At 37.0% G+C, this 26,207-nt stretch overlaps 1 protein-coding gene across 3 annotated transcripts in view; it reads left to right on the top strand.

Moving 5' to 3' along the window:
* Positions 1-26,060, top strand: part of DENND4A (DENN domain containing 4A) — a 60,237-nt gene extending 34,177 nt beyond the window's left edge. For 2 of the 3 annotated variants that reach the window (XM_076348087.1, XM_076348086.1), the window contains exons 15-33: positions 4,279-4,412; positions 5,291-5,426; positions 6,033-6,239; positions 6,345-6,473; positions 6,750-6,894; positions 9,005-9,124; positions 10,699-10,839; positions 11,795-12,888; positions 13,784-13,994; positions 16,485-16,579; positions 17,629-17,804; positions 17,901-18,047; positions 18,521-18,731; positions 18,982-19,236; positions 19,762-19,879; positions 20,033-20,059; positions 20,580-20,742; positions 21,711-21,775; positions 21,997-26,060. In XM_076348087.1, coding sequence (XP_076204202.1) covers positions 4,279-4,412; positions 5,291-5,426; positions 6,033-6,239; positions 6,345-6,473; positions 6,750-6,894; positions 9,005-9,124; positions 10,699-10,839; positions 11,795-12,888; positions 13,784-13,994; positions 16,485-16,579; positions 17,629-17,804; positions 17,901-18,047; positions 18,521-18,731; positions 18,982-19,236; positions 19,762-19,879; positions 20,033-20,059; positions 20,580-20,742; positions 21,711-21,775; positions 21,997-22,133 — 3,711 coding nt within the window. In that variant the 3' untranslated portion in view covers positions 22,134-26,060. The remainder of the gene's footprint in view (positions 1-4,278; positions 4,413-5,290; positions 5,427-6,032; positions 6,240-6,344; positions 6,474-6,749; positions 6,895-9,004; positions 9,125-10,698; positions 10,840-11,794; positions 12,889-13,783; positions 13,995-16,484; positions 16,580-17,628; positions 17,805-17,900; positions 18,048-18,520; positions 18,732-18,981; positions 19,237-19,761; positions 19,880-20,032; positions 20,060-20,579; positions 20,743-21,710; positions 21,776-21,996) is intronic. The other variant, XM_076348088.1, reaches the window with a different exon arrangement.
* Positions 26,061-26,207: the final 147 nt, after the last annotated feature.

The raw sequence follows: 26,207 nt of genomic DNA, 5'->3' as shown, positions 1-26,207 counted from the left end.
TGCGTAAGCTGACATTTTTGTGGGTTCTGTTACTCTACCGTGAGGTTTGTGTTGCAGTAAAGGAATACCTTGTTATCTAGTTATCTTGCTATGCTATTTTCTCGTTTGTAATGAGAAGGAAAAGCAATTGTTAAGGATTATGTGACAAGGAGTGTGAAAGTGCGACACGATCACAACTGGTGTTTTTCTTGAAATAAGCTTAGAACTTCTGCTGGACTGGAGCTCACAGAATGTTGGATTTCCCAGTTCAAAGTGGATTTCTTTTTTAGTCTTCTGTGGAAGTGTCACTCAGATTTTTTTTAAAAATCCTAAGATATTTATAAGAAAGGTCCACATTAGTATAGTGTTGAGCACTGTGAAGAACTAATTTACTAAAAAGTACAGGTATATTAGCTTTTGAAAATTCATTGTATTTCCAAAGAGGGTCTACAAAAGTGTTTTGAGGCTGCTTGAAATTTTTTTTGCATTAGTTTTTGTTTTCAGAACAACTGAGCTGAAACCCACAATCTTATATCCCTGTTTGCTTCTATTGTAACATGAAAGAAATTTTTATGACTATTATAAGAAATTCCACACCTACTTGTCATCTTACTGGCTACCTGTAGCACTCTATTCTGGGACACTGATATTTAAGTAATGTACAGTTGTCTAGGATTTTCTGTAAAGTAGGCCACCTGCTGTTTGTTCCACAGGAATTAATACTGAAGGCTATGAAAACTGCTGTTTACAGTTTCTATTTATGGCTATTTTTGCTATGAAAGTGCAGAAGAGCTAAAAGGAGTTGTTTTGAAAACAAATCTGAAAGCAGTTAAGTTTAAGTTTGAGAGAAATATAAAAGCATGGTCTAATGGTATTTAATGCTCTTTATAGCTTTTGCTAGTCTCAATATTTTATTACTGGTAGTTCTCAAAAGTGTGCTTCACAGTTCTACAGCATGAGTTGCAGGTATTCGTGGGTTGTAAATTGATTTAATTACAAACATTTCCATAATGTTCACTCGATTATCCTATAGTTCAGTTAAAAAGCCTTCAACATGTAGCGCTTGCTTTGCTGTATGCCAGTTAGTCTTTTAAAAATGGGAGGTCTCATAGACAGGAATATACGTACCCCAGTGACTAAACACTATTGAGCAGTACTAAGTTTCCAGTGTGTGGCAGGTTAGTTCTCTGACTAATGTTAAATAGGATTTTTATTCTGAATGTGATGACTATGTAAGTGTCAAATTCTACCTGTTACATTCCATTTTATAGAATGGTTTAGGAGGGCACTGAAGTTGATGCCCTAGCTAAAGTTATCTTTCCTGGGAGTTCAAACAGTTCTTCCAAAAAAGTTGTACTTAGGTTGGTGATGCTACTGTGAGCCTGCACGTAATCTGTGGAGCTTTTGGAACTTTCACCTTTTCTAAAAGGTTTAGTAGCCACTCGTACAGATGAAACACTCATCTGTTTTAATGCTAGTTATTTTGCTAGTTGATGCCTTAGGCAGCTTTCTTTCCATTTCCAAAAAATGCTCATGACAGTGCCATGAGAATAAATTTTACAGAAAACACTTGTACTTCTCCAACTTCTATCTCTGTCAGTGAGGATTTTGTTCAGTTTTATTAAATGGGACAACTACTTCTGTGCCAGTGATAATTGTGGGGAAACTGAGGCACTGGAATTACTATGTGTTTAAGATTTGCCATGGCTTTAGAATTGCTTGTGAAACTAGGTTTTCATTGACATGAGGGAGTGCATTCCCATGTAGGATTTCTTTGAACAATGATATATTTGCCTCATCTTCTCTTTCCTGCTTCTCTTTCTTGATTTCTGGTATTTCTGATGTTAAGCTTAACAGTAACGTACAAAGTCAAAATATTGAAGTATACCAAGGACTGCTATACAAACTAGAGCTTTAGCCAAGATGCTCTACTTCGACCAGATATCAAATTTGAATGATTCCAATAAAGTGAATATTTATTTAATATATATTAATGTCTTTCACTAGGTGAACCCAGTACCTGAAAGGGTATGCATGAAAGAGTGATGTCATGGGTTGAAAGATGATACAACACTTTCTTATGGGTAGTTACAAGCCACTGGGTTGAGACAAATTTTATGTACTGTGAAATTAGATTATATTTTATAGATAACTAAGTCCTGCCTCAAATTTATAAGAATAGTTTAAGCTCAAGAGTAACCTCTTCTACATGTTATTTTATCCTAGACAGCAGCAGTAGAGATTGTAATTGATTACCCGTTGTGTCTACTGAAAGATATGGTGCAATTGTCTTGCAAGTTTTCATTTTTCCAGGAATTAAAAAATTATCTCAATTCAATACATGTGTAAGCTACTGGCTTTATTGTATTTCACTGGTGAAACTTGTAACTGTGGGGTTTTTACATCCTTAGAAGTATTTAAATTGCCAAGTAAGGTTTCATTTATTTCTACTTTTCAGGAGCCATATATTCTTGCTACTTGGCTGGTTTGATTTGCTAATACTTTCCATCTGTCTTATGCCATAAAATGTGGAATTAAGAACACCTCTTTGTATGTTTATCAAATTTTAAATATTCAGGAATTCTACTGAAACTACTTGATATGTTTCCACCTCACTGGAGGGAGAGAACTGTGGAATATGCTTCTTTTTGTACATTAATTCTCTACTGAAACTACTTGATATGTTTCCACCTCACTGGAGGGAGAGAACTGTGGAATATGCTTCTTTTTGTACATTAATTCTCTGTTGCTAAACTCTTAAGGCACGAAGAACACGCATCCTTGGGTTCCACAGGTTGCTTATTCATTTCTTTGAAATAATGTACCATTTGGCTGTAATTTGGTTGCCACTTAAGCCATTTAAATAATGGCTATAAATGTAAACTGTTGACAGTATTTGAGCTGAATGCTGTGGCTATCAATATGTGAATAAAAAGCATGTTCTGTGCGCTACAAAGTAAATAGTTTTGATAGTGCCAGCTCTCTGAGGTGGAGACACATCTCATCCCGCAAGCAGAAGCAGTGCTTATGAGGTATTGGAGGAGATGCAACTGGTGACAGAAGATCAGAGACAAAGCAATACAAATACCAGTACAAATATCAAGTAAAGGCTCTCGGGTGGAATGTAATACATGTTATATTTGCTCTGTTTGTTCCTAGGGGTTTCTGTAATGCGAACAGTAACAGTAGGAAGCTTGTAGTATTGTTAAAGGCTTGTCTGTCCTTTTTCTCAAAGGGGAACAGTTCATAGTTTCCGAAAATCTTGTTTGGGGTGGCTGAGTTTTGCTTTGGTTCTTTATTTCTGTCTCAAGCAATGGAATGAAATTCTTCCAGTAAATTTGTTGGACAGTTTTCTCCCACTTGATTCTGCAGTTTGATGCTTTGAAATTTGCCTGGAGCCTTGGAGTATGTCTCTGCTGCTGTCTTTAAAGCAGGGTCATTAATTTGGGAAGTGCAAATTTCTACTCCTCTGCAACAGCCAGGCTAGCAAAGCAAAAATTTATGGTCAAATTGCCAGTTACAAAGCTGAAAACAAAACAAAACAGGTGCAGCTGTAATTTATGCTTAATTATAGTATTATTACAAGTTGCCTCTGTTATCCATAAACTGAATTCCTATGCTAGCTATGAGAGGACAGGACCACCCAATATGTGCTGTATTTTCACACATACAACTGTTGAGTTACCTGAAAGAGGAAAAAAATCATGAAGCTACCCTTCACCTTTCAGATTACTGGTTTGTTTGTTTTTTTTTAAATGAAAAACAAAGTTACTTCTATCCCCCTTTAATTTTAGTAAAGTCACATGCTTTTATTACATCATCTCTTTGAATGCTTGTGTATTTCTGCAATCTCTGCAACCTAGCATGACCTTAATGATTATGTAAGTCACTGAAATTTCTGGATAGTGTTGTTTGCAGATTCTGTATACATCACACAATTGGATAAAATTTGTTATTGTTTTCAGTGGTTAAAATAGAGGGAAAAAAAAGCTGCTATTTTCATATTTTAAAATAAATTTCAAGTTACTGCTGCAGTTGGAAACATAGTTCCAGAAATGGTTGTATGCAGGAAGACAGTCAATTCAGAGTATATCGTTAAACATTGATTATTGTGTTGGGGTAAAGGTTACAAAAACAATGCAACACTTACTATCCTCATTATAACTTTGCAAGGCATCCTTACTTTTAAGATGCAATCCTTTGCTGATACAGACTTTGCCCTGCTTGACCATATAGCTTTAACAGCAGAAAATACAATAACACTAGTAACTACTTTTTCTTTTAACATAACTTCTCCAGGTAGATATGGACAAAACTGGAGAAACACGACTTATAGAGCTGGATGAGTCATGCAAGAGTGAGCATACAGTTTTCATAACACCACCTGAGATCCCTCATCTGCCAAATGGTGAAGAGCACCCTCTACAATACAGGTAACCTAAGGACACAGTAGGATGCTAGCCAAAATCCTAACAGCTGCCCTTGTAGAGTTTGGTTTCTAGGTTCTTGTGATAGCCATGAAGTACAGATTTTTCCTGTCCCTTTATGTTGCTCAAGTAAAAATATGCATGTAAAATGCCTGGTGTGCCAGCTCTTTTGAAGTTTTAATGATTTTGTGTGTGTGTGTACGCACAGGAGCAATAATACTTAATAAAGCTGGCTGTGTGCTCACAATACATTGTGCTGTTAACACTTTTTAACATTAAAATTGAAATTAATGGACCCAGTCCATTAATGGCCTGCTGCTACTACTGATAACAATACAAGCTGCAGATACTCTTTGGAAAGAGAGTACATTTTAAAGAATCACTGAAAACTGGTGTTACTAATTTAGTAATTATGTCAAATGAGCTTGTCTATTGGTTTCTTCATTAATTCTGAGAAACATTTTTAAATCTAATAGAATTTAATCTCTTAGTTTGATATTGTTCATATTGATTTTTATAAACCTCTGTCACGTGATGCTCACTAGGGACTAAGCCACACAGATTTTTTTTCTTAAATTGACTAGAATCAATATTAATGCATTTGACACATTAATTAAAGAAAATGCTATGAAAGCAAATGTATTTATCAATTTAAGTTGCTTACACTGAAATAACAGGTTAAGAGACTGTTTGTGCAAGCTCATGAAATCATGCAGATGGATTAGTAAACCACTTTGCTAATGGTGTCTTTAAAGGTTTACTTTTGTTTTCTATTTCCTGTGTAGCTTCTAGTGCAACTGTGTAATTGATTTCATTTGCTATAAGGTGACGTGTTTAATTTGGAACTGCCTTACAGGAGTTTAAGTGACGCGTTTCTTTTACAGCTATAATGGATTTCCAGTATTAAAACTAGATTTGTTTGAGCGACCTGAAGGATTTCTTACAGCACCAAATAACAAACTGTCCTCAAAAGCCAGTAGTCCCAACAGCCCATCACCAATGTTCAGAAGAACTAAACAGGTACTTGCAGGTATTCTTGTAGCATTGGAAAGTGACAGCTTGCTGCCTTTGTCTTGAGTTTGGCTATAAAGACTGACTGGTAGTGGCTGCAGCCTAACTATAATGGTTCTTCACTGATATGGTGACTATAGGGTAGCCATGCCAATTGTTCTTTGGATGTTTACCTGTGCTTCTTGCCTACACCGTATCGTACAGGGCCCCTGTACACAGATTGCTATTTGCTGTGCTGTCCCTATACCTTCCACGTTCTTCACGCTGTTCTCCATGAGCATAGACTGTTGGGCTTCCACATCCACTTTTTGATTGCTTTTCACTGTCTAGGGCTTTAAGAGGGGCTCTAGCTTTCAAATGCTTCTTACAAAAAATGCAGACCAAAAGTAACAGACATAAATTTAACGAAATGCAAATTTTTAGGAGGGGAATATTGCACAGCAACTATTTTTGGTATCACTCACTCTGCTTTCATTTTCTTTCCCACTTTGAGTATGTTGTTCATCTTAATGATGCAGTTTCTGTAGGTATAATGATACATGTTCAGTTTTTAACATGTAGGTTTGTGTAATGTGTATGTAAATATACACAAATAATCTTTGTGATTCTTTACAGGAAATTAAATCTGCACATAAAATTGCTAAGAAGTACTCATCCATACCACAGATGTGGTCCAGGTGTTTGTTACGTCACTGCTATGGCCTCTGGTTTATCTGCCTTCCTGCCTATGTGAAAGTGTGCCATTCAAAAGTCAGGGCTCTGAGAACTGCATATGATGTGCTACAAAAAATGCATACCAAAAAAATAGATCCACCTGATGAGGTAAAATAAGTCAACCCCAGAATTCCAGAAGTAGCCCATGGGTTTTACTGAACAGAGTACATGTTCGACTATAGAAGCACAATACTAACTTGTGTGTGTTTTCAGGTATGCTACCGAGTACTTATGCAACTGTGTGGACAGTATGGTCAGCCTGTGCTAGCAGTGAGAGTGCTTTTTGAAATGCAGAAAGCTGGTGTTGACCCTAATGCCATTACTTATGGCTACTACAATAAGGTAAGTATTTTTGAAAGAGAAGAGGGGAAAAAAAAAAAGCGTTTTTATCCGGGCAAACAGAAGCAAGCAAAATAGTGGAGCAGTTCACATGTAATTCTGTCTTTTCTAATAACTGGAAGAAATACAAGACAGAATAATTGTGTTGTCTTTGTTTTCATAGGTTTAGAAATCTACTTTATAACTGGCAATGTAACCCAATTTGAAATTTAAGTTAATGACTTCACATCTGACTGTTCCTTAAGATGACTTTCTTTGACTTTGATATTTCCAAAATAGGCCGTTTTGGAAAGTACCTGGCCTTCAAGCAATCGAGGTGGCTATTTCCTATGGATGAAAATACGAAATGTTGTTTTAGGAATAGCACAGTTTAAAAAAGCATTGAAAAAGCTACCAGCCAGCACCTCACATACAGCCATTCCTGGTAAAGTATTCACATCCTTTTCTTTCTTATTTTCATGCTGATAAGAAAATTATTTTGAAAAGCTTTCTGTTGTGAATTTGATGATAAAACAGTCTTAGAGAAGAAAAAAAAAATTCTTGCATAATTTTTAAAAAACAGCTTTTTTGTCTTTGAATCCAAAATAGTCTGCCCTTTATTTATTGTATCAGCTCTTCATGGAGACAAAATAGGAACCTGAAATCGATGTGATAATTATCCTAGTTCATGCAATAGCCAGTCTCATAACTGGCCGAAACTTCTGTCCAGCCTTGCCTTTTTTTGTTTTCCCCCTTTTTTTATGTTAGTTAAGAGGCAACTAGAACTAGTCCTTGAGTTTGTAGTACTGTTTGCAGGTTCTGTGTACCAACTGAAATGATCATATTTATTTTTATCTAGTATATAAGTACAATATTTGAGGCTGTAAGTTTTGATTTTCTTTTCTTTTCTTTCCAGTAATGATTTACGTGACGTTCAAATGGCTATATTACCATACTGGTGATTACCTGTAGTTTGTATTTTTTGTAGGTACTACTTTCCACAGTATTTATAACTTACTACTTGTAAAGCAAGACAGTACATTTTAAAGTACTAGCGATATAGTTATTTTAGTTGTAGTTGACCTTGGAAGACCTTTACAATATACATGTATAAATGTATGAAGATCACCTGAATCATCTTTCAAGGTCCCTTCCAACCGGGGCTATTCCATGATTCCAAATATGTACAAGTAACTCTTTGCCCTGACAAACAGAATAGATATGATGGCCTTATGGCTAGAGTATTTCTCCTAGACTCAGGAGACTACAGTCCTACTTCTGGCTCTGTCACTAGCCTTCTGGATGACCTTGAACAAATTTTCTTTTTCTGCCCGTTCTTCATGAAGCTGACCTTCCTGATAAACCACTTTTTTGAAACTCTTCTGTGCAAAGCACTATATAAGAGCTTAGGGATGTTGGTCACAACTCAGACTGTGTAAATTAAGGAAGTGTAATTAGTCCTTTACTAAGTAACTGTCATTTATATAATTAATGGTATTTGCTTTTGACATTGCCTGATTTTTCGAGATGCCTTTGCATGAAAGCACATAACTAGAATGCATGCTGACTCTTCAGGCAATCCCAATAACTTTTCCGTAAATTCCAGAATATTTTGTTATCTTCACAATAGCAACAAGGTTTTACCTTCTCTGTAGAGATTCAGTGCAGCATCTTTAGGGGAAAAAAGGGAAAGAAGCTGACTTTCAGCCATGTCATACCCTTTTAATCTGGGACAGGTGCTTACTGTTTTCTCATAAACTGCATGAGAGTAAAACGCCTAAAGGTGCTGGAGACTTCAGGTTGACCTGGACAAAGGATGTGGAATGTGTGTGACTTGAAGTGCTCACTTAGTATTTATAGTGAACAGAAACTTTCTTATCTGCTTTGTTAATTTGCTTTATTTCGGTGCTAATGCTTTATAACAACCTGGAAGAGGAACAGCCACATTAGTATTAAGTAAATTTGGTTCTTGAAATCAATCAATCATTTAGACTATATTAGTTAACACTTGGGGCAGTGTTTTGTCTTAAGAATGACCAGATAGTGGCTTGACTGTTTGCAGGGATTATTTTTTTGGGTGGTGTTAGTTATTTTTATTTTAATCTTATTTTGCAAATAAACTCATGGTTGCTGCTGCATTGTTTCAGTTTTTTACTTTCTAGAGTAAAACCATGAGAATTACATGCATTAACTCTGAGAAACATACTACGCTAAAATGAAACCATGTTTAGATGCCTCTTAGAGCTCTTGAAAAGATGTGACATTCTGATCAAATAAACCAGGCAACAGAATCAAAGACAAGCAGTGCTTTAGTACAGTATTTAAAAAGAAATGTTACAAATTACCCCTTTAATTTCATCCTGTAGAGCATCACTTCAATGTTTATACTGTAAAAGTAAGCCAATCATTTTTCTCACTTTTTTGTGGTAAAATGTTCACTGTTAATTGGAATGTAGTTGATAAGAGGCCTTTGAATTACTGTGGATATTCAATTTATTCTGTTTAACAATGTCACGCTATTAAATACCATTCTGTCATTGCCCTTGTTATGATAGGCGGACTTTCAGACTTTGGCAATAACACATCATTCAAAGAAGAAGCCAGTCAAGGGAAAACTTGTCTTCAAGGTATACAAGAACAAAAAGAGGACAAGAGAGAGAGTGACTCCAGTTCTCGTATGTATCTTATGAATACAGATAACTAGTTCATTGTGCATAAATAGGGATTTCAGCAAAAGCTAAGTGGGGCAGCTGACTTTTTTTTACAGTGAGTGTATGTGATAATGCCAGTTTATGCCCATGCCTTAAGTTCTTTTCTCTAAATGTAATTTTCTGGATGTCTAATGGTTTAACTTTTAAAATTACAGTTCTTTTTTCCCTCTTCTGTTTCAAATAAGTGATAATGGTAATATAAAGGCTTAATGATAATTACAGCTTAATGTTTTTGTCTTTTAAAAAAATTAAATTGCTTTATAGGCATAATCTACAGGAAAGCCTTTCCTACCAGTCTGTTTTCTTTATAAATCCTATAAGAGAACAGCTGAATTTTTGCAGGTCTGTGAGAGAGGTCTAAATTACTCAGCTCCCTGGAATTCTCAAAATGTAGCAGATAATCACAAATGAGAAGGGCTTTGGATTTGCTGTGGACCTTTTTTCTTCAGGTTTTACATCTGCTGCTCATGATTCCCTTAACTGCAGTTGAGCAGCATAGACTTTATGCAAGCGTATAGCAGATCAGATTGTGTAGTAAAAATGTATAAGTACTATAGATTCCCGTATACATTCATTGAAAATACTCTTCATAATAAATGTTCTCCTAATAATATCGTTATTTAAAATTTTCAGTGTGCTTTCCCCTACTATTTGAGTTAATTATCCCCTTGTCAAATGGAAGTGGTGTAAAAGTATGAGAAAATATGGAACCAGGAAAGTTACTTCAGTGTTTTCTTTTCACCCCTGTCTTCCTTCTAGCATTAGTATTTTTTCTTCAGTTTGCTTGAGAACTTATGTTCTTATGACTATGGGTAACACACATCTGTAAGACAGCAGGCAGGTTATTTAGGTTTAATGAAACCTTTGAGGATGCAGAAAATGTGAATTCTGCTGAAAGCCTGTATTCTTTTTAGCCGTAATTAAGACAAGTTTGTGGCTCTCTATAGAAATACTATGTCCTGAAAATGTTTTGCACTTTTGAATACAACTTGAGAATATTAAGTTGCTTGAATTCCTTTAGAGAAGTAATTGTCTGTTTTGGGTAGCCACCTGACAACAGAATTCATCTTTCATATCTAAGAGGTGAATATAAATACTGCAACATTTGCTTCATTTCTTTTGTGTAGTCATGGTGATGGGGGTAATGAGATCTGGACAAAGACAGGCTTGTAGACCCTGAGCTCTTGCAAAGGCAGGAGAAAATACTCTTATGCCTATCCTTTGCAAGTGAACAAGGGTGGTCTTAGTCTCCACAACCACCACAAATTTTGGTATGCAAGTACTGGTTACTTGGATTCTATGTACAGAAGCTTATGGAACTTCCAGTTATAAAAGTAATGTCGGGATTTAAATATCCATAGGTCAGTTGTTGCAGCTTGAAAACCTCTGCCCAAGTAGATATCAGCCTGTGCATCATGGGATATGTACAACATGCTGTCACTTAATCCTGCATAACGCATCTAATAGGTAATGGAAACTTGAGATTTAAATTAAGTTGCTTTGATTCTGAAGAACTGTCTGTCCTTTTCTATATACAGTGTCCGAAGTGGAGAGTGCAAAAGGGAGTGGTGACTGCCTACCTAAACTAAATTATCAGAACTCAAGTAATGCCAAAGCTGCTTCTAGCATAGTGCGGCTCAACGGTACAGTTGACAATACCGTAGCAGAAGCTAGCACAGGTGAGTGGAAGAGAAAATAGATTTAGATTCTTGTGCAGTTTTGTGTGTATATATATATATATATATTCCATTTCTAACAAGAGCTCTAAGTTGTGTGCCTGAGTTCTGCTGTCTACAAAACTTACAGTGTTTTCTTGGTGTATTGGCAGTGGCCAATGAAATTTGTGGGAACAGCTTTGTGGGAGTGAGTTGATGTTAAAGTCTGCATATGCTGTGTCAGGGAGATGTGTCTGAATATTCTGCATTTCCAGATTTTCCGTTTGCCTTTTTTTTTTTTGCTATACTTAACATCTGCTCACAAAATCCCAGGTCTTAGGTGGTTTTTTTTTTTTCTTATAATCTCCAGCAACTAATAAATTCCTTCAGGATGGACAAGAGGTTTCTATGCAGTACAATTAAAATAAACTTTCAGGCATTTTCACAAGTCTTTAGTAATGTCAGATCTGGTTATTATAATACTGTCAGCTGTGCTTGAAATACTGTAGTATCATACTTTAAAGTCTGCATCTTTATGCTCTGGCAAAACAATGGAGAATTTCTCTGACAATAACTCCTTTTGTTGGCTCGATTTCTAATTCATCAGGTTAGAAAGTGTTGCTTTCTTTTGCCATTTCCTAGATACTTTTGCTGTCTCTAGCTTTCAAACCTCTTAATAATGGAGTATGTCTCCAAAAGAGGAAGCTAAATACATCTGAGACTTTTCTTGATGGTGTCTCTCAAAGTACTCTTGAGTTGTATGAATTGACTCCCTTTTAAATGTTTGATCGTCTGACCCTTCTGAAAAGTTATGATTGTGGTCAACTCAACTTTTCAACCACTAGCACATACATAGTGAATTCCATCTCTGTGTTGTAAACTGTTTGAAAGATGAGACAAATTTGCATTCTTTTGTAATTTTGTTTACTTTTCTTGCATAGCAAGAAATAAAGCACCTTGTTTCGTCTGTTTTTATCAGAGAGTTCTGTAGGATTGCTGTTTACATCATCTTTTGAGGATGCCAGTGAAGCAGAAGTTACAAAAAGTAAATCTTTAAGAAAGAGACATAAAAGTGCAGTAGAACCTGACTTAAGGGCGATACCATGGGAAAGCAGGAACCGTAATCTGAGTGGAGACGGCTTAGTGGGACTCATGATAAATAGAATAAATCAGGAAGCAAACCCTGGAGAAATTGTTGAAAAACTAGGAGCTGATGCCAAAATCCTATCTAGTGCATTACAGAAAAGCATAAGGCCAAAAACTCTTAATATCAGAACTTCCTCTTTAGGATCTAAGAGAGAAAGCCTGGAGAAAGAATCTAGTGATGAAGATGCAGCTTTTGATTGCAGTTTTACAGATAAAACAGAGTCTCCGGTTATCTTTGATCTGGAAGACTTGGATGCAGAACCTGAAACATCTACAGCAGTGAAATCCTCCAGTGAAAAATCTAGAAGGCTGCAAAGAAAGAGCAGCTTTCCAGTAAAGCCAGTTGAAAAGACAGATGTTGAAACTGGATTTGATCCACTGTCCCTGCTGGTTGCCGAGACAGAACAGCAGAAAGAGGATGATGATGAGGAGGATGATAGAAGTGTTTCTACTCCATCTGCAAGGCGAGATTTAGCTGAAGAAATAGTCATGTACATGAACAACATGAGCAGCCCTTTGTCAAGTCGTGCCCCAAGCATTGAGTTGCAAAAACCCTATGATGACAAAAATGCTAATAAAAAGAGCCCAACAGTAATCCAACCTTGTAGGAGGTCCAGCCTTCCCCCGAACTCCCCAAGGCCATCCAGTCTTACCAAATCCAAGAGTTATCATGCAAAAAATGAAGAAAGGCCAAGAGACAGGCTTTGGTCCTCCCCAGCTTATTCCCCAAACAGTCCAGCAAAGGAACAACCACAAGATGCAACTAGTGCATTAACGCTTGTGTCTTCGCCGTCATTTAACTTGGATACGCTGTTAACACCTAAGTTTGATGTTCTAAAAAGCAGCATGTTTTCTGCTGGAAAAGGGGTTGCAGAGAAAGCTAGCAAGTGGTACTCAAAATTTACAATGTATGCTGCATCCTCAAAGGTAAATTTTTATAATTACTTTTTCCCCTCCCCTACAAAACCTAAGTTCCTATAAATTAAGGAAGAAGCTTTTGTAAAGGTTTAATCACAGACTCCTATGTGATGAATCACCCATTTGAATGACATGCATCATGGTAGACCTTGTGCATTAAGCTGTTTTAATCATGTTTGAATTTCCAGGACCTTAATTTTATTGTCCTGAATCAAACAAAATTTTGGTCTAATGTGGGTTCAGAGTATATTTAATGAGAAAACGTAAGTATACCATAGTGTGTAAACAAGGCAGTCTTCTCTGCCCTGCCTTCCCTTATTTACCTAAAGAAAAAATACTTAAATAAACAATAATGTTTTTAATTCTTTACAGCTTTTATGAAAAAAAGGGAAATCTGCTTGTATTGATTACCAAAGTGATTTAAGGCTGACTTTGAACCGAGGTCATTTGTTTAGAAAGTTCTTTGCTGCTACCAACTCAAACCATTTTAATTTATTGGGAATGAAAATAAATGCAGTTTGCTGTTGGTGTATTGTCTTAATGTGCTTAAAAGCAATCTGAGACTAATTAACTAAAATATCAATGATGCCTTGCCTATTCTAATGCATTCCTACGACTGCTGATAACTTCTATTGCAATGGTGGTAAAAAGTTATAGGATTAAAATGTTTATGTTTTTATTTAGGTCTTATTTGGAGAATCTCTTAAAGAATCCTCATGTAGCTATTTAACCCTGAGTGAAACTCGCTTTGTTTCACATTTGTTCGTAATACAGATCTGAGCTGAGTGACTTTTCAAGGAGGGAAGTTCATGCCTTGAATTTACTGAGACAAAGAAGGCTGCCTCTTATTTTCAGAAAAATTTTTACTTTCCTTTTTTTAGTGGAATTTGTTTTCTTCTCTCAGGATCAAAATTCAGACCGAGCAAGTGTTTCATCTCTTGGAGCTCTGGACTCAGAATCTACTTCTCTAACTGATGAAGATGTCTGCAATGATTTTGAAAGTGCTTCTCCTCAGGAGAATACCACATCAGAAATTAAGGGAATTGGCCTCAGCAGGACAAGTCTAGAAAGCTCAGCTTCCCATGATGGCTCATCAAAACAATTTGACCAGTGTGGTAAGAGACAGCTTTTGCATTGCATTCATTGATCTGAACAAAAATATTCCAGTTTTAGAAGTTGTTCTTTCATAATTCTTGGTTTGGGATCATCCTAGTCATTAGTCCTTTTTGCAGAAGAAGTATATTTTTCTTTTCCTACCTGTAAACTATTACTCATAGAATCATAGAACCATAGAATAGTTTGGGTTGGAAGGGACCTCTAAAGGTCATTTAGTCCAACCCCCTTGCCGTGGGCAGGGACATCTTCAACTAGATCAGGCTGCTCAGAGCCCCCTCCAACCTGACCTTGACTGTTTCCAGGGATGGGGCATCCACCACCTCTCTGGGCAACCTGTGCCAGTGTTTCACCACCCCCAATGTAAAAAATTTCTTCCTTAGGTCTAGTCTAAATCTACCCCTCTTTAGTTTAAAGCCATTCCCCCTTGTCCTGTCGCAACAGGCCCTGCTAGAAAGTTTGCCGCCATCTTTTTTTTTATAAGCCCACTTTAAGTACTGATAGGCTGCAATAAGGTCTCCCCGAAGCCTTCTCCTCTCCAGGCTGAACAACCCCCAACTCTCTCAGCCTTTCTTTGTAGGAGAAGTGTTCCATCCCCGTGATCATTTTCCTGGCCCTCTTCTGGACCTGCTCCAACAGGTCCGTGTCTTTCTTATGCTGAGGGCTCCAGAGCTGGACACAGTACTCCAGGTGGGGTCTCACCAGAGCAGAGTAGAGGGGCAGAATCATCTCCTTCAACCTGCTGGCCACGCTGCTTTGGACGCAGCCCAGGATACGACTGGCCTTCTGGGCTGCGAGCGCACATTGCTGGCTCATGTCCAGCTTTTCATCCACCAGAACCCCCAAGTCCTCCTTGGCAGGGCTGCTCTCAATCCCTTCATCCCCCAGCCTGTATTGATACCAGGGATTGCCCCAACCCAGGTGCAGGACCTTGCACCTGGCCTTGTGAAACCTCATGAGGTTCACACAGACCCGCTTCTCAAGCTTGTCCAGGTCCCTCTGGCATGTCAACCGCACCGCTCAGCTTGGTGTCACCTGCAAACTTGCTGAGGGTGCACTCGATCCCACTGTCAATGTCATTGATGAAGATATTAAACAGTACCGGCCCCAATACGGGCCCCTGCAGGATGCCACTCATCACCAGTCTCCATCTGGACATTGAGCCGTTGACCACTACCCTCTGGATGCGACCGTCTAACCAAATTCTTCACCCACCGGACAGTCCACCCATCAAATCCATACCTCTCCAGTTTAGAGAGAAGGATGTTGTGGGGGACCGTGTCAAAGACCTTACAGAGGTCCAGACAGATGACATCTGTAGCCCTATCCATGTCCACTGATGTAGTCACTCCATCATAGAAGGCCACTAGGTTGGTCAGGCAGGACTTGTCCTTGGTGAAGCCGTGCTGGCTGTCTCAAATCACCTCCCTTTCCTCCATGTGCCTTAGCATAGCTTCCGGGAGGATCTGTTCCATGATCTTCCCAGGCACAGAGGTGAGACTGACTGACTCATACAGATATGTCCATACCTATGGATATTTTTATTGTAGAACCTTGTTCTGGGTGTTCTTCCTTGTGGAGTAACTTGCACAGTAACATCCTATCCCTGAATAAGTTTCTGGATGCTACAGCTATGCAAATAAGAGACCCTTTAGGTCCTTCAGTATTCATGTAATCATCTTATTTGTAAGCTGTACAGCTCCAGAAAACATCTATAAAAACTTTCAAAAGGTAACTTTATGAGTCTGCTTTTGTTTTCTAAAAGTAGTAAAAAACCTTTTTGGAAAATTGTTATCATTTTCTATAAGGCACTGTTGAAGCTGATTATCAGACTGACTTTGTAGTATTATTTTTTTTTTTCCCTAATCTGTGCTGGATAATTGGTAATGACTGTTATATTAATTCCTGTACTACTGTCATTATAGAGTACAGTGTGTTAAGCAGGATCAGGATGAAAGAAGATCTGTCTACTTAGATCCCTCCGCTTAGCACCTAGAAGAGTATGTCCAGATTTGGGTCCCTAGTTTGTGGGATGTGGAGGAACTGGAGAGGGGCGATGGAGGCTGCCATCACAGCCAGGGGACTGGGGCATCCTGAGGCTGAGGGGAGCCTGGCTCGTTTAGTGTGGCAAAGAGAAGGGTCAGGGATACCTGCAGTCACAAGCAGCACCTCTTATCCTTCCCTAGTTTTTGTCCAGACAGAAAGTGTAGGTATGAATTACTTAATCTGTAAAATTTGTTTCCAAGCTACCAACTGTTGTAAAAGAAGTAAACTGAACATATGGAAATTCTATGTTGGTAGATGTTATTTTTGCTGTTGTTGGTGCTGGGCAGATGGCAGCCTCACACTCCAGCTTCACGTTTCTTTCTGTCTATCTGATTTGTTGCATCTTCCATCACACATTTTATAACTGCTGTATTGTTTGACCAGAAAAAGTCTACTAAAAATGCATATTCTGAATAACTAATACTTTGGGTTTCTTCTGTTAATAGGTTCTCTTTCAAAGTTCCCTTTACCTGACAAATCAGAGTTGATATCTTCTTGCAGTACAAGTAGTACCAGTGTGTTTCAAAACTACGCTATGGAGGTACAGGATGAGTTATTGATTTTAATTGATACACTAAAAGCATGTGTCTTTAAATATAAATGCTATCTGAATCTCTGTTGAAGTTCAAAGCTTAAAACTAATGCACTGAAAGATAGATAAATATTTCTGTGAGACAGAGTAGGTTTCATTTCAAATCCTGCTCTAGAAATGTCTTTATTGCAGTCACATCTTTTGGTCCTTAAAGCTGCAGTTCTCAAGAGTTTGAGAATTGGATGCCATTGAATTCAGGCATCTAAATCCCTTGCGCAGCTAAATTTCTTTAACGTGAAAATACCATGTCTTAAATAGCACTATACATTTAAAAATACAGAGTAGGTAACTAGCTATTTCTTGTTGTAGCTTCTAGTAAGATCATTTTGCTTTTCACTGTCACACTGGGTTTGGGTGGCTCTTTTTTTTTTTCTTTCTTGTTTATTTGTTTCAGTAGATTCGGATTAATGACTGGTCGTTTTCATCTCTTTTTTTTTTCCCCCCCTCATTTCTATTATACTGGCAGTCAGTACAGAAAAGTGTTTAAATTCTAAGAATAATTTATGTAGCCGCATAAATATTCCTGTACTATTATGTTTGCAAACAGATTACAAATGACATGTTATTGTTAATAAAAATATTATTCAATAACTGGCTGGTTTTACTCTGGGAAGCCATAAAAGGATCACCTAACCCACTTAGCTAAAGTATATTTATTTCACGAGCATAGTTCCAGATCCCAGTCTACTTGCTACAGTAGAACAAAGATCTGCATTTAATAAATTTTGTCAGACAATGCTCATTCCAGTCATTTACCATATCAGGGTCTGCTAATGCAGTTTGGATTTAAGATTTAATAGTTTTTCTGAAATACGTAAGTTTAAACCCATATGTTCCAACCTAAAGCCTGGGAACAGATATGTGGCTGAACTTGTATGCAAGTGGTGAGTAGTGTTCATCTAAGGGCAAAGATTTTGGCTATAGTTTTAACTGCTTTGTAAAAGAAGAGTAGTTTTGAGAATGTGTTATAGTGGAGTTCTGTTATCTGCTGTTTGCAGGTCCTCATCTCAAGCTGTTCGCGATGTCGAACTTGTGACTGTTTGGTTCATGATGAAGAAATCATGGCAGGTTGGACAGCAGATGATTCAAATCTCAATACCACGTGTCCGTTCTGTGGCAATTTATTTCTGCCTTTTTTAAGCATAGAAATTAGAGATCTTCGGCGACCTGGACGGTAATAACATTATTTGAATTTTCCTCAATTTTGAGTGCTCATAATTGTGGTTTTTGTTTTGTTTTAGATAATACTAAGCTTTTGCTTTCCCTGCAGTTATTTTCTGAAGTCCAGCCCTTCAACAGAAAACATGCAGTTCCCATCACTTTTTTCAAATCAGAGCGGGAAGTCCTGTAACACTGCAGCTACTGTTGGACTTGCTACATCTCTAATGTCTGTTCAAGAGGATATAAATTCAAATAGGTAAACCTGCATTTTCTGCATAGAAATTACTCAAGTTCCCTGTGGATATGCATGTATTCCTTATCAACAGAAATAAATTTAATAAGATACTCTCTGAAGAGGAGAAATTGATTTGAGAGGATATCTCTGTGCTGCCTCTCCCTTACCTCCGAGTTGGCCACATCATGCTTTTTCAGCATGGTGTTTACCATTTCATCCCTAATATAAAAATTCATGGAGGCGTCTAATTCTGCAAATTCTGCAAATTTTATGAACTCTTTTGAGGATGTTTGTGTTCATTATCGGTGCAAGGGGGGAATAAAACTTGCACTGTAACGTGAATGAGTGTGGTGGCTGACAAGGTAGAATTTGGGGTGTCAGGTTGATTATTTCTGGTTTATTTCTGTCTGTGTACATGTTTGAGCACTCAGAGTAAAACAAGAAGCTGAGATTCTTAACCTTTTTTTTTTCCCCCCCCTCTCCCCGCCCCCCAGCAAATCTAAGCAGCATGACAATATTTGTGCCAGAAGTATCCAGATCCCCTCAGGAAGAAGACAAAATACCTCTGGGTCAGAATGTACAAGTCACCCTGTGGCAAGGAGTATCAGTACTTTTGGTCCATTGGAAGAAGATGAGAAAGAAAACCAGATGATCAGCCATATCATTCCTACTGGTAGCCTGCCTGCTACTTTGCAAGGACCAACAGTGTGTAGTTTTTCTACCTTAAATGTCATTTTTTTTAAGTGTGCAATAGATTAGAGAAATGTGAAACAGCATTATTAGAAGAACAGAATTAACCATCCCAAATTACAGGAACTACTAGGTTTTATTATTTAAACTAATATTAGCTGTAGCTTTTAGATGTTGATGTGTCTCACAGGGAACAAAAGCATTCATAAGACTTTGTAAAGATAGTTACATTCCAACTAATGGCATCTTTTCTTTTTTACCATAGGATTCCTTGGGCCTAGAATGGTGCTTACCTAGCCCTGATCCTATAACGGTTCCTTATCTCAGTCCTCTAGTGGTATGGAAAGAGCTTGAGAGCTTACTTGAAAATGAAGGGGATCATGCAATAACAGTGGCAGACTTTGTAGATCATCATCCTATTGTGTTCTGGAATTTGGTGTGGTATTTCAGACGCTTGGACTTGCCCAGCAACTTACCAGGATTAATACTTTCTTCTGAGCACTGTAATAAGAACTCCAAGGTATGGAATCAGATAGGAAATATTGACATATGAGAAATGCTTGTTTTCCCATATAGGAAATCATTAGATAATTCAGTAACTCTTAGAAATGTGTCTTACAATATGCTGGGCCCAGTTCTGAATTGGTAAAGAATGTATCAACTGAAGGAAAACATGCATAACTCTGGAACTTGGGCTCAGCAGTACTTGTGTGGGGTGTTTAGCTCTTACTAGTCACACTGTAATTTGTGATCCTCAGTTACAAAGATGATAAGTTTCTAGTTGGTTTTATTGCAGTTTGATGACTATTTAAGCAGTAGAAGGAGGAGGAAGTTATGATTTTAGGACTGTAGGAAGATATGCAAAATACTCATTCGCTATGTCACTGACATCCTGTTCAGATTTAGCTTTCTCTGGTTTCACAGCAGTTTAATATTAAAGCTTTTTACCATGAGGTCTATAGATGTGAAGATATACTGTAAATACAGAAGTCCTCTGTCATGACTTTGTAATAAAATATCTTTATGTATGCATTCTCCTGTTCAGATTCCACGAAACTGTATGTCAGAGGACAGTAAATATGTTCTTATTCAGATGCTATGGGACAATATGAAATTGCATCAGGATCCAAGGCAGCCTCTGTATATTTTGTGGAATGCTCAGAGTAAGCTTTGTTTCTTGTGTTTTTGGTGTTTTTTTTTAAAGAACAAAACATAGCCTTCAGTTGTTCAAAATGAAAATTGAAAAAAGATGTCTTTGTGGATAGTTACAAAAGATACATAACTGATTTTTGATCATACTACTTTTTGTCTTGCAGGTCAAAATCGCACTCTTTTGTTTGAGAGTGAGTGTTAAGTTTGGTGTTGCTATTCTAAGTTTGTGTGACTTGTTTTGGGAGAGAGGGAGGGTGGCTGTATGCTTAGCAGTGAACTGCTTGAACAACTTTAGTTTTCCAGCATATCCGTTTCAAATCATTGACCAGTATCCTCCAGTGGCTTTTTCTTCATTGGGAAGGGAGGAATAAGAAGGAATATGTTTCAGTGATACACTGAACTTATATTGACAGTTCATCCACATAGCTTGTTTTCTTTTTTTTAGAACTTGCTTACTAAGAATTCTGTTGCCAGTGTTGGATCATATGCCTGAAAATAGCTCATGACCCATTACAGCTGTTGAGTTTTCTCCTGTGCGCTTTCTGTGTTTCTTACGTTGATATTATTTTGACTTGATGTTTATTGTTCTTTGTTCACTACACATATGTCAATGTTTTCATGGTTTGTGTAGCCTCCCACCTTTTTTTAACAACTTTCTACTTGCTACACCAAGAATATATTTATTCTTACAGCATTTCTCATGTTTTTCAGCCCAGAAGTACCCAATGGTCCATTTATTGCAAAAAGACGATGACTCTTTTAATCAGGAGCTCTTGAGAAGTATGGTGAAAAGCATTAAGATGAATGATGTGTATGGACCAATGAGTCAAATATTGGAGAGATTGAACAAATGGCCACATATTAAAAGACAGCGGTAAGAATATGAACGTGCCTAACTGGAGCAAAGTTGGACAACAGTAAGGCTATTGTAACATGAATTATAATTCCATAGTGTGCGTTTTGAAGAAAAAAGCACTTTTTCAGCAGTGTTCTCAAATTTATCACTGTGTGGTAATATTCTTCTTTTTTGTGATAACTTTCACAAATGTAAGTTAGAAAAAAATTGGAGAAACTATTTTTCACTTTTTCCTCTCCCCTTCACAGCCACCTCTCTTTTTCTTCTTACCTCTGAATGATGGGCAATCAAGTAGGGCGTGTGTATATATGTGTGTATATTGTTATTAAATGTTATTTAGATATTAGTGGTTTTTTAAAAATAAAAACCCCTTCACTTGTTCTTAGGGTGCATGGGTGGATTTTTTTTGTTTGTTTTTAAGTTTCCACTAGAGAACAGAAGAGCTAAGAAGAGAGGTTAAGTCTCATATTTAGGAAGTTTTTTTCCATTAGCAGTGGAATTAGTGAAAATTCTTTCCTATGAATTTATATTTCTTGCCTGGTTTTACTGATTTTTATTTGTAATAGGATATATAGCGGTCTCTTCAACAGCTGGAGCATTGACAAGGTGTTTATTTGCTTGTCTGCCTGCTTTTTCAAGATAATGTAGAAATGCAGAACAGCAAGCTCCTTACCTGTTTGTCAAATTTGGTGGAATTTGGTTGAGTGCCTTAAGTGCATGCTTCAGTCTGCATGCACTTGGTGCAACTTCCAGCACATCAGTGCACACCTTAAGGACCTACCATGAGTGATGTCCATATGCGGGGAGTCCAGGGCATTCTCCAGAGGTCAGAAATGACAACATTTTGGAGGTGGCAATCAGGAATTATGTTCAAAATGCCACTTTTAAAAAAATAAGTTATCTTTAAGTGCTTCAATCTATTTTTAATATAGATTGTTTTGTGGTACATTATTGCAGTATATAAATTGACCTTTTTACAATTTCAGGAGCCTTTACAGAGAAATACTATTTCTTTCACTTGTTGCCCTAGGAAGAGATAACATTGATATAGGTAAGTTTCATAAATTATTCAGATAAACATAGATGATGAATGTATGCAAACTAGTTTTTCAGCTTCCAAAAAACTGTAGATTAGATGTGTGTCATTCAGTGGTAAGTGCTGAATAAAAAGGACTTTACAGTTCTTTTCTGCTGACGAGCATACTAGCTGTCATTGTATTTGGGTTGTGGTTTTGAGCATGGTATATAGAAGTTGTTTTTCTATTTCTGCAGATGCTTTTGACAGAGAGTACAAAATGGCCTATGATCGTCTCACAGCTAATCAAGTGAAGAATACTCATAACTGTGATAGACCACCAAGTACTGGAGTGATGGAGTGCAGAAAGATTTTTGGAGAACCATATCTTTAAATATACGTAGATAAAGGGGTGATATCTATGATGTATACCTGTGTAAAATAACCACTTCAGTCACAAGGAACACCTCAGTCTTCAGTGTTTAAGAACGTATGTACGAATGTACTATGGCAGAAGGCCTTGGAAAAATTAGGCCTATCTACAGTTGTGGGAATGGACAGAGTGAAAAATGGGTCAAATATTATTTCCCTGTCCTTTGTCCTTTCTGCAAATCAATGTGTAGAAAGGAAGATTTTAAACAAAATCAGGTCTTTAACTTGGGACAACATATTACAGTTCCCTTCTTAAAAAAATTAAACAGCAGGTGGACAGAAACAATGCACTGAAAGTAATGCGAGTGAAGTAAATTCTTCAAAATCTATTGTTTACATAGAATATTCATGATATTATGAAGAGCATACAAAGTTGTATTATACCTATTTTAAATTGTTTATAGTAAGTTGATATTTTTTTAATTTTTTTAAATTACTGGAGTGAATTTTAAATGGACTTGCTGCGTAAGCAATACAGTGCTTATTTTTTTTGCAGTACACTGCTATTTATAGTAACTTGTCCAGTTACTTTTTGAAAAGTGATTTGTTTTTAATGCAGAATAGAAAATGTCAACCTTCACCTAGACAGTAGTCTAGATAGAGGATTTCTCTCATGCACCCATGGAAAACATGTTACCACAGCAGTCAGAAGGAAGGTATGGTAAACTTCTGTAAAACTCTACTAATGAACACACTGATGTCTCTGTGAAACACTTCTATAGAAATCCCCTTCTCTTCCTCTCCTGTTCCCTTCACTCCCCACTCCCTAGTAAAATCCTACAGATTATGTTATGGAATCAGTCCATCTCCGCTGTTGGCATTTATTAATGTGACCTCATTACAGATGTAATACAAAGCAAATGATGAGCCTGCAAGAAGTTCTTCATAAACATGCAGTGTTCAGAGTCTTGGTGGATGTGTTTGAAACACGCTAAATATGACACATACATAATGCTAATCCAAAGCTTTTAACTAAAGTACATACAGCAAACTTGCTACAGGGAATATATAGGGATTGTAACTTACTGGGGCATATTGTGCATAGTTAAATGTACTTGGAGTGTTTGGTCTCTATTTCACAGGCAAAACAACTTTTTTTTTTTCTGTGAAGAAAAACACTATGTCGGTCCTTGTGGTGGAGTCATGGCTTTTGACTCATGTTTTCTTGTTCTAGAGATTTAAAAAAATGTTCTGTGCTCTCAGTCACATAGCAACTCCTCACCAAAAGGTAGGCTACAGAGAAGAATACCAGAAGTCTTGTACGGAGGTGGGAAAACAGACATTGAATTGTATAAAACACCCTAAACAAATTAAACTATGCTTTAACAAATAGCTTTATTTTAAGTAATCTTAATGGTTTTCCAATTCTAATTTCTTTTAGTTGTTGCTGTTATAATACTTCTAAATATTCAGCTGTTACATTAGATTTTTATATTTCAGTCTGCCAACCAGCAGGTATTTTTTTAAAAAACTCTTTAGTTTGCAAGTGTAATAATACAGTGATATTTAGTTAGGCAGAAAGGAGATAAACTTTAAAGATCACATTTACTTTATTAAATGAAATAGAGTGAGCCTCTTAGAGGCTTAAATGAGAAGTAATGCTGCTGTGAAGCTCTATGTAACCTCCTCCCAGACCTCTGTAAAGTAGTAAGAAGATGCTGCCCTAAGGAGAAAGTTAAGACGTGTAGATGTGGTGCTTAGGGACATGGTTTAGTGGTGGAGTTGGCAGTGCTAGGTTAACGGTTGGACTCGATCTTAAAGGTCTTTTCCAACCTAAACGATTCTATGATTCTATGATTTAAAATTTGTAGAGCTGCAGGTATATGCTGATGATAATTGCAAGATGCAGTCTTGTTGGATACAGCTTTCATTGGGTAATACCTCGTCTCTAATTTGCTGCTAATTATGTAGCTGACCTTTTTGAAAGTATCCCCCCAACCTGAGGTGGAGCTAGCAATGCTACACTTACCAACATTTTTCACATTTAATTTATTTTAACAATTTGTGATGCTCTTCTTTTGTACTGCCACGCTTGTAAAGTATTCCTCATGCATGAAATATAGCTACTTTTTTCACGCAGGTAGATGGTAAACAGTGTATCAGTGTAGGGTGGATACATATCCCCTTCATTCTTCTGAACTGTTGTGAAAAACACCAGGTTATTTTTTAACATATTCATTATAAGTACCTATTAGTGTGCATGTATGCTCTGCTCTGTACAGTAGGTACACTGTGTTTACCAAGTGAAAGTTGTGTACAGTAGTTGCTGTGTATATAAACTCAAACATGTTTGTGCTGTGTATAAGGTAATGTCCCTAGCTCTTCACAGTTCTGTTTCCCATGTCATTTACCGCTTGGGGCAGCCATTGTTCTACAGGACCTTCAAGCCATGAAGGAGGGCAAGTGCTTTTTCCAGAGCTGCCGTGGTGTGTTAGAGGTACTGAGCTATGAAGCACGCTTCACGCTTCCTATTTTAGTCTGGCAGAAGTGACTGAGCCTGGTCTCTAACCACCTCTCACTTACTAGGACATTAACTGTCTGTTGGCACAGGAATAGATGCAACACTTGTAATACATGGCCCACTTTCATCATCCTAGTCCCAGCTTAGTTGTAAGTTCTTCCAACTATCTTCAGACTTACAAAGCCAACAAGTTTGCCGCTTCATTCAAATATCAACAGCCCTGCCAGTATTATCAGAAGAGTGTATATACTGTACTGTGAAAAGGACTGTATATGCATCCTTCAGACAAACAATCTTACTGTGTTCTTGCATCCTCAGAGTGGCACTCCTGAGCATTGCTGATGTTTGGGCGTGCTTTTAAATTACTATATCATGTAGTAGTTCATCAAGTGAAATCATTATACTTAATGAATTGTTTTATAAAGTCTGTTGCAAGTCAGTCCACTGTAGAAATACTATAATAAAATATAGTTGAAATAGTGATACACTTTAAGTGGGAAATTTTCCTCATTCAAGTCATAATGTTCAAAATGTAGGTCCTGAGGTGGATCATTTTTAAGCATCATACAATTCAATGTTGAAACAGTTCTCAAATCTCACTGTCCTTTATTAGAAAAGCAATTTGAGTATATTTTCCAATACTGCAAAGATGGACAAATAAAATGAGACATATTTTCAATTTAAAATTTTGTATGAACTGAATTTTCTTCTTTTGTGTACTTAAATAATGCTTATGTCAAAAACCTGAAACAAAGGTTTTACATTTGCAGTGCAATATATATTTTGCTTTACTTATGGTTCCACTGGAATAATTATTGGAGATTAAATACTGAAATGTGAATAGAAATTGTGCTGTTTCTCTGACACTGCTAACTGTTTCCCATTTTGAGAAGGTTTGCTGTTGGTACAGTTACAGCCTGATGAATTAGACTTCCACTGGGGAATTAAATGATTTGTACCCCAAGAAAGAGAAAATTCCTGCATGTAAAATCTTTGTGTAAAAAATGGGAGATGCAAATAGTTATAATAGAGAGGGGTATTTCTGGATATTATCTCACTGGGATTTAAAAATGGTACTTTGTTAGTCTGCAAGCAGCACTTTTTAAATGAATGGTTGTAGATTTGTAAATATGTAATGTTTAAATTTTATTTACCAAAAACCAGTATGTTGGATGTTTTGCTTTGGTTTGTAGTTCCTTTAACATATGCAAGTCAGTGTTCACAATGTTAAGTTTTTTTTCTGTCTCATCCAAAAAAGAAGTTTTACGGTGAGTCAATAAAAAGCTTAAAATCTTTCTGGTTATTTTCATTAACGCTTTATTAGATGGATTAGAATGACAGAAATGTCTGCAACTCTTAACTACATTGTCTGCTCACATGAGGCATTGCATTGTTAACAATAAACCTTTCAGGTTTGTTGATAGTTGATGTCAGTGGCATTTTTTCATAGTGGTTATGTAGAAGACAGTGCTAACAACAAGAATTAGTGCTGGATACAATATGTAAATTTCAGAGATTAGTGTCAGGATGAAAACAAAACTCAAGCAGTTCAACTTCTTGTGATTCTTGGTTTTA

Source organism: Aptenodytes patagonicus, chromosome 10, assembly GCF_965638725.1.
Source record: "Aptenodytes patagonicus chromosome 10, bAptPat1.pri.cur, whole genome shotgun sequence".
Classification (NCBI taxonomy): Eukaryota; Metazoa; Chordata; class Aves; order Sphenisciformes; family Spheniscidae; genus Aptenodytes; species Aptenodytes patagonicus.
This window is presented reverse-complemented; position numbering and strand designations above follow the sequence as displayed.